An 8,053-nucleotide genomic window follows, 5' to 3' on the forward strand; every position below is an offset into this window, starting at 1 on the left:
ATTGAAATGAATTTAGGAGTGCAGATATCTCCTTGACAAACTTATTCCATTTCCTTTGGATATATACTCAGTAGTGGGATTGCTAGATCATATAGTAGTTCTATTTTTATATTCATTTTTTGAGGTAGGCCACTTCTGCATGTTTGAACTGGTAGAAGAACAAAAAATTTTCATATATATGTACATATATATGAAATTATATATATTATATATATATATATAATTTTTAGCTATTTCTAGGGTAGATAATTCTGAATAACAGGCATATGTAGATTTAAGAGTATTATGAAATCCTCTGTTTTCTCAAATCCTATCCACCTACCTTTAGTAGGAAGCTCTGGGCACCCAATCTGTTAGTGATAATTCTCCAGTCTCTATATCTATAGTTTCTGATCTGCTAATAACCTAATTCCAATATGTTCCTTTTCTGTTTTAGTCTCTATATCCTCTATATCTTGGACCAGGTCATTGACATGGGCTTCTTCAAGAACTCTTGGCATCTCTCTTTCTGGCTGCCTTAGGAGGGACAGCCAATCTCGCAGGCTCTGGATGTGCCTGCTGACCTAGTTTTCTCTGGTGGGTAGATTTGGAAAGTGCAGATTAAGGCATCACTTGATTGTTCTTCATCCTTTTTTATCTAGCCATGAAGTATTAGATTTGCTCAGGCCTAAGCCCCTGAGTCCTAATTACTCTGTTATGTTCTAAAAGAAGGGACGTCCAAACTTATTAAGTAGGGTGGTGATTATTAGATATTGAGAACCATGCTAAAAGTTTTTAATGAATCATGCCAGTTAATCACCCTGCTAGCATTGTAAGGTAAGAAATATTATTGTTTCTGTTTTTTAGAGAGGAAAAATTTGGTTTAGAATATTTGAGCAAATTTCTTCATGGTTGCACTGCTAGGAAGGGACAGAACTGAGCTTTCAACTTGGGTGGCTTCACTTGGGGACCCCTGTTCTGAACCAGTGCCCTGTATTGCCATTGATTCGTGTGGTGATCTCGAGGTAATCTCATGCACACTTACTAGTTCAGCTGCCACCAAAGCATTGATGTCATAAATTTCAGTTTTCTACCCAAAGTCTGGATTTAAATGTCTCAGAAACACTTCAAACTAAACACATCCAAAAGTGTACTCAAGTATTCCCCCCTCCATACATAGTTCTCTTAAGTGTTCCCTCCCTTAGTGAAGAACATCATCTTCCATTTGATGATATGAGCCAAACCAATAGGCATCATTGCTGGATCATCCCTCTCCTTCAATTTTGTGTTCAATCCATATTCAGTTGTGTCACTGATGCCTCTGAAATGTGTTTCAAGTAGTCCTTTTTTCTCTGTCTCCCCAGCCCATCCTTGTCCAAGTCACCATTATCTCTTATTCAGGCTAATGCCATAGATCCCTGGGATAGTCAGGGTTCTCTAGAAAAACAGAACTGATAGATTAGGTTAAGATTTAGGGAGTTATTCATAGGGATTATCTCATGAAATAATGGAGGCTAAGTCCCATGATGTGCTATCTGCAACTGGAGGCCCAGGATAGTCAGTGGCACAAAGACCCAAGAACTGGGGGAGCCGATGATATAAATCTCTGAAGGCATTAGAACCAAGATCACTGGGTTTGAGGGTAGGAAAAGATGGATCTCTCAGCTCAAGAGAATTTACTTTTCCTCTGCTTATTTTTCTTTCTTCTTTTGGGCCCCTTCATAGATTGAACTGTATCATGTCCACTTTCATTGGTCAGAATGGTTTTCTTCACTCACTCTACCAATCCAAATGTTAATCTTCTGAAAACATCCTCACAGACACACTCAGAAATTATGTTTTATACCAGGAATCTGGCATAAATTTAAAAGTATTGAGAAGCGGCTGCAGCGCTGAGAGGAGGCAGAAGGCAGATAACGAGAAGCCGCTGGGTGGGCACCATGGCCGGGATCACCACCGTTGAGGCGGTGAAGCGCAAGATCCAGGTTCTGCAGCAGCAAGTGGATGATGCCGAGGAGAGGGCTGAGCGCCTCCAGCGGGAAGTTGAGGGAGAAAGGCGGGCCCGGGAACAGGCTGAGGCTGAGGTAGCCTCCTTGAACCGAAGGATCCAACTGGTTGAAGAGGAGCTGGACCGTGCTCAGGAGCGCCTTGCTACTGCCCTGCAAAAGCTGGAGGAAGCAGAAAAAGCTGCTGATGAGAGTGAGAGAGGTATGAAGGTTATTGAAAACCGGGCCCTAAAAGATGAAGAAAAGATGGAACTCCAGGAAATCCAACTCAAAGAAGCTAAGCACATTGCAGAAGAAGCAGATAGGAAGTATGAAGAGGTGGCTCGTAAGTTAGTGATTATTGAAGGAGACTTGGAACGCACAGAGGAACGAGCTGAGCTGGCAGAGTCCCGTTGCCGAGAGATGGATGAGCAGATCAGACTGATGGACCAGAACCTGAAGTGTCTGAATGCTGCTGAAGAAAAGTACTCTCAAAAAGAAGACAAATATGAGGAAGAAATAAAGATTCTCACTGATAAACTCAAGGAGGCAGAGACCCGCGCTGAGTTTGCCGAGAGATCGGTAGCCAAACTGGAAAAGACAATTGATGATTTGGAAGATAAGCTGAAATGCACCAAAGAGGAGCACCTCTGTACACAAAGGATGCTGGACCAGACTCTGCTTGACCTGAATGAGATGTAGAGCTCCCCAGTCCCGCCCTGCTGCTGCTCCTCCCTCTGACCCTGACTCCGCCTGAGGCCAGCCAGCCCGAAGCTGACCTTGAAACTGAGGGCTGATCTTTTAACTGGAAGGCTGCTTTCTCCTTTCAACACCCCCTCAACCCCCTACCCCCCTTGTCTTTTTCACCAAACTGTCTCTGCTTCTTCCCAGAGATTCCAGCTGGGCTAGAGGCTGAGCACCTTTGGGAACAGCATTTAAGGGAATGTGAGCACAACGCAAAGTGTCTTTAAAAGCATGTTGTGATGTACACATTTTGTAATTACTTTTTTTGTTGTTACAGTAACCATTTGTAAAACATTCCAATAATTTCATAGCTCTGAAGCAGCAATCTAATTCCCTTCTCACTTTTGGAAGGTAACTTTCCAGCCTAATCCCTATTGCCCTCTCCATAGAGGAGGAAAAGAGGAATGGGCCTGCCTTACTGAGAGCCAAACAGAGCCCAGGGAAAGACTCTACTATGGCAAACCTCATTGCTCTGTGCAAAGTACTGGCCAAACCAGAAAGGTGATTCCAAGAGGAGTTAGCCAAAAAAACAAAAACCTTGCTATTCAGGTTTTGTTTTATTTTTAGCTTTAAGGTATCTTTAGACAACTGTATTCTTATTTTTTACTTTTTTTCATCAGAAATGACCAAATTAACATGGTGAGACCTCTGAGACTTTTTGTTTTTCTGGTGCTGGGGATTGAACCCAGGGCCTCGTGCTTGTTCGGCAAATGCTCTACCACTGAGCCATATTCTTAGCCCTGAGACCAAATTTTTCTCCCATCTCTACCCACTTCCCAAGTGTTCACAGAATGGATCATGGGCCCCTTAATCTTGCGTGACCACTTAATTGCTCTCCTGCTTGCTTGAAAAAAAAAAGAAAGAAAGAAAAAAATTATGTTTTGGCCACTGATTTAGCCATATGAACTCATCTCATCACCCTTTTCTGGGTCTGAAGCTGCTGTATCTAAAAGTGCCATCTCATTGTGCTTTGTATCAGTCAGTGCTGGAGAATCTTGAATAGCTTATGTATACAACTTTTTAAATTTTATATTATTTTGAAACTGCATCTTTGGGGTGGGGTACCTGGCCATCTCGTCTGGCTGTGAGAGTCCTGCAGTCTGGGCTGGCAGTGTGCTGATCTTTCAAAGTTTCTTTCCCAGCCCAATCCCCACTTTTTTAGGTGAGGTTTCGTGAGGTCTGTTAGGTGTACATCCTGCAGCTTATTGGCTTAAAATGTATTCTCCTTTGTTGTGGTCTCTTTGGGGCCAGTTGGGAGAAAGACAAACAATAGTGCAACTGTTTTGATACTGAATATTGACAAGTGTCTTTTTGAAATAAAGAACCAGTCCCCTCCAAAAAAAAAAAATAAATAAAAGTATTATGAAATTAACCATCAAACCCCACCGATCTCACCTCCAGCCTTAGTCCTTTTCATTTGCTTTTTATACTGCAATCTCAGAGATAATCTGAACATACAAAGTCCTGCTTCAGTCCTTTAAAGATTCTCATTGTTTTTTTGAGAACAATGTACTTAGCATAAGTACCTGCAAAGTCTGGCCTCTGTCGGGAGCTCCAGACCCACCTGGGTCCCCTTTCCCTGGCTCTCTGCACTGAAGCACACATGTCTTTTGTTTGAAGGTCTTTACCCCAGGGTAGGGCCTTTGTACGTGTTATTTCTACTGTTATCTGAAATGGCTCCAACCCTGGAGTTTGGTTAACTTTTACTCATTCTTCTGTTCGTAGATCACATTGCAATTTTACCTAGACACCTTCCCTGCCCCCCCTGCCCCCCTCAGTCTAGGTCAAGTTCTTCTATCATATACCATTACAATACCAGGAGCCTTTCTGTTATACGACAGTGCAGTTTGCAATTAGGCTGCTGTGTATGTGATTACTTAATTACTTTCTTTCCCAGTGAATTATGAACACCGGAAAGGCAGGGACCAGGTCTGTTCTTGCTGAACATTGTATTTCCTTCAGGACTTTGACAAAATTTCAAATAACAGATTAAATGGCAAAAACTAAATCTCTTTTGGGTGATAGGCCATGCTAAATTTTAAGGAGGTTAATTTTTTTCTGTTTTAAAGTCTCACTCTTCTAACGTGAACTTTTAAACCCGCCCTAAATAGCTCATCATAGAATAACACTGAATATCTCCTTGTAAAAATCCTCTTAATTTTCTCAGTGGGATATGACAAAAGGGTGTGATCTGGCCTTTGTCATTTCTGAGTCTTGAATGCTGGTGCCAGGCAGTGTGTGGTGGGGAAAACCAGCCGCTCTGGGATGCTGGCTGCTGATACCTTTCCACCATGTTTTCTGTGCTGTCCTGCGTCTCTATCTTCTGAGGCTCTCAGTTACCTGCCTCCACGGATTTACTTGGTCTGGGCAAACCTCAGACTGTCTTTTTTCTTCATGGTTGGATTTTGTGTCTCTCCGGCTTTGGCTGGAGTGGGAAGTCAGAGGTCTGTGCAGACGAAAGGGTGGTGGTGGTGACACTGATGGTTGGCTAATTTCTGAACCCTGATGGAGAGGTATTTGCAAAGATCTGACCTGAAATCCAAACTGCCTAGAAAAAAGAACAGGAAGTAATAAATTGTGCATAGAAAGACAAGATGCTAGTAAAAACCACTATTTTCAGTGTGTATTGCCAGACCTCCCAGTTCTCATTCTCTGATACTGGCCTAGAAGTCTGCATTTTAATGCAGTCCCACAACTTTGATGCTTGTGGTACCTGTATTATAGATTGGCATAGAGATTGCTTTAGTCAAAACAGTTTTAACCTTCATTCTCAAAACAAAGAGAAACAAAAAATAAAATCCAAAATGCCTTCCTCTATTCTCATCTCTACTGACTTACTTGACTCAACACACACACGTGCCATTGTATGTATGGGTTGATTTCCCGATTCCTTCCATTAAGGTGTATTAATGGGTATCATTATGTTTTTTTGTTAAGATGCATAGAGGAGCAGTTAACTTTTTTTCCTTGTGAATCTCAGGAACATCTGTTCACTAACACCTGGTGTTCTCTGTAACAGGTGTAGGCTAGATTTAGCAATGGCAAAAAAAATCATATGATGTCAGTCCAGATCACAATTTGCAGCCTGTCACTCCTGCCAAATGGGTCAGTGGAGATGGAAACCACAATTTGAGCAGATGCATGCTAATAATTTAGGGAAGTGTCACAATTTAAGAGTCAAAAATATGAAAGGGGAGAGGCAGTTGTGAATTGTTCAGGAACTTCAGTTTTTCCCCTTCTTTTATAAGTTCTTGTCCCTCCCTTACTCACCCCCAAAGAATTAGCTATTTCAAAAGATTTTATAAAGATGAAAATTAGAAAGTTGTTTAAACACAGTTGTTTAAATGGAGGAGACACCCAGAGTTGGAAGGACTTAGATTGCCTGGATCAAACTCTTCATTAAGTAGATGAGGAAATGGAGGTCCAGGGACATGCTGAGAGAGGAGATAGACTGTACTATCTTTTATTAAGTCTGAATCCCAGAGCAGAGCTGGAGTCCAAGTGTCACTAGTCATTACTCTTTTCACACTGCCACCACACAGTCGCTTAAAGAGTTCTTGGCAAGAGAAACGACCAATGATGTTGTCTCTATTACAGTGGAAGTTTTTTGACATGGGACACCTATCTGTATTGCTCTCCACTGTAACCTCAGCGTGTAAAATAGTGCTAGTTATATGTTGAACACTTGATAAGTCTTAAGAAGACCTGGCTGCTGCTTCTTTGGTGCTTCTGAGAACCTTGAATTGTCTGTGAATTCTCTCTCTCTCTCTGATGGGATATCCTTGCCAAGAGTCCACAAGGAGAGATGCACTGGGTTGAACAGTGTGTCCCTCCAAAATCTCTGTCTACCCAGAATTTATGAATGTGATCTTATTTGGAATTAGCTTCCTTGATGGATAAAGTAATCAAGTTAAAATGAGGCCAGACTGGAATGGATGGACCCCAGTATCCAACGATGGTATCTTTACCAGGAGGCTAGATGAAGGCACAGACTCAGGGAGGAGGCCCTCTGAGTCAGAGGCAGAGTTTGGACGAATGCAGCTGCAAGCCAGGGAATGTGGAGGACTGCTGCAAACTACCAGAGCCTAATTGAGTCAAGAAAAGATTCTTCCCTAGAGCTTCCAAAGGAGCATGGTCCTCTTGATGAACTTGATTTTGAACTCTACCTTCTAGAACTATGAGGGAAGAAAGGCATCTATTATTTTAAGAAACACAGATTCTGGTGCTTTGTTATAGGCAGCTGTAGGACACCAATGCAAGGGGGGAGGCCTTAAAACTTCATGGAGGGGAGATACAGAGTTTTCGCATTCCTGGGTAGCCCTTAACTAACTAATGGGTAAGGGAGTTTATGTCTATTTCAGCCTATGGTTAGTCCTTTAGATGACTCTAGTCCCAGCTGCTGTCTGACCACAACCACATGAGAGACCCCAAGTAAGACAAACAGAGCTTCAGACATGTGAGTGTCCTGGCATGAGATGTCTTAGACATTAGAGCCCAGTTGAGCCCCCGTGAGTGCAGTCCCAGCTATCATCATGTGGAATAGAAGAACCACCCAGCTGAGCCCACTCAGCCTCCTGAATTGGGAGAAATACTAAATGATTGTTTTAACCATTACCTGTACCAGTTCTTTGCACTGTAATAGAGCACCCAAATATTTGGGTTCTCCAAAATCATACTCTGAGATGAGAAAAAGTGACATATTAGGACACATTCTCAGGAAAAACTAGAAGTAGCATAGTGAGGTGGGTCAATGAAATGATGAAAACCAAGTGAAGATGTGGTATCAAGCCCAAGGCCCACGAAGAGTGAGTTGGACTGAATCCTGCAGGGAGCTTTACAGATAGTACAAGTTGTGACTCAGCCTTGTCCCAAAAGGTCAAGGCATTGGAGTACGTCAAATCCCTTACCCATTAGTTATGATTCAGGGCTACCCTAGGAATGTTAAAACTCTTAGTTACCTCTGATTCTTTGGGGAATAAGCACAGGGGGTTTGGGCAGCCAGAAGGAAGGCTTATGACAAGGAGATGTAGGAGCCAGCCTGGGAGTGGAGGCACACCAGAGGCAGTGTGTGTGGAAATAGTAAGGTTGGGTGACCCATTTATCTTGGTTTTCCTGAGATGGTCATATTTAAAACAGAAAGTTCTACATCACGCTGTTCTGAGAAAATAGAACTGTTGGGCTCTCTAGGAAGGAATCCCAGGGGACATGGGCAGAGCCTGATAGCGTCTGCTACAGTGAAGACTGAATATCTCCAAACAGAAGTGGATCTGTAGGAGACCAGGGGTGCTGGAGGGCAACAAGTAGCCAAGCACCCTTTTAATAAGAGCCTGTGAGCTGTAGCAGGT

General features: G+C 42.6%; 1 protein-coding gene across 2 annotated transcripts; it reads left to right on the forward strand.

The window, feature by feature from the left end:
- Positions 1-1,919: 1,919 nt before the first annotated feature.
- On the forward strand, positions 1,920-2,781 carry LOC144251750 (tropomyosin alpha-3 chain-like). Of its 2 annotated transcripts, XM_077794503.1 has the most exons (2): positions 1,984-2,051; positions 2,186-2,781. In XM_077794503.1, the coding sequence occupies exons 1-2, from the start codon at positions 1,984-1,986 to the stop codon at positions 2,664-2,666; spliced, it is 549 nt and encodes a 182-aa protein (XP_077650629.1). In that variant the 3' UTR covers positions 2,667-2,781. The 2 variants fall into 2 exon arrangements, with proteins under 2 accessions (XP_077650627.1, XP_077650629.1); XM_077794501.1 differs by having other exon boundaries at positions 1,920-2,781.
- The last annotated feature ends 5,272 nt before the right edge of the window (positions 2,782-8,053 follow it).

Source organism: Urocitellus parryii, chromosome 2 (assembly GCF_045843805.1).
Source record: "Urocitellus parryii isolate mUroPar1 chromosome 2, mUroPar1.hap1, whole genome shotgun sequence".
NCBI lineage: Eukaryota > Metazoa > Chordata > Mammalia > Rodentia > Sciuridae > Urocitellus > Urocitellus parryii.

Excerpts from the sequence above, each read along its gene's own strand:
- LOC144251750 (XM_077794501.1), top strand. The coding sequence starts at position 1,920 with ATGGCCGGGATCACCACCGTTGAGGCGGTGAAGCGCAAGATCCAGGTT.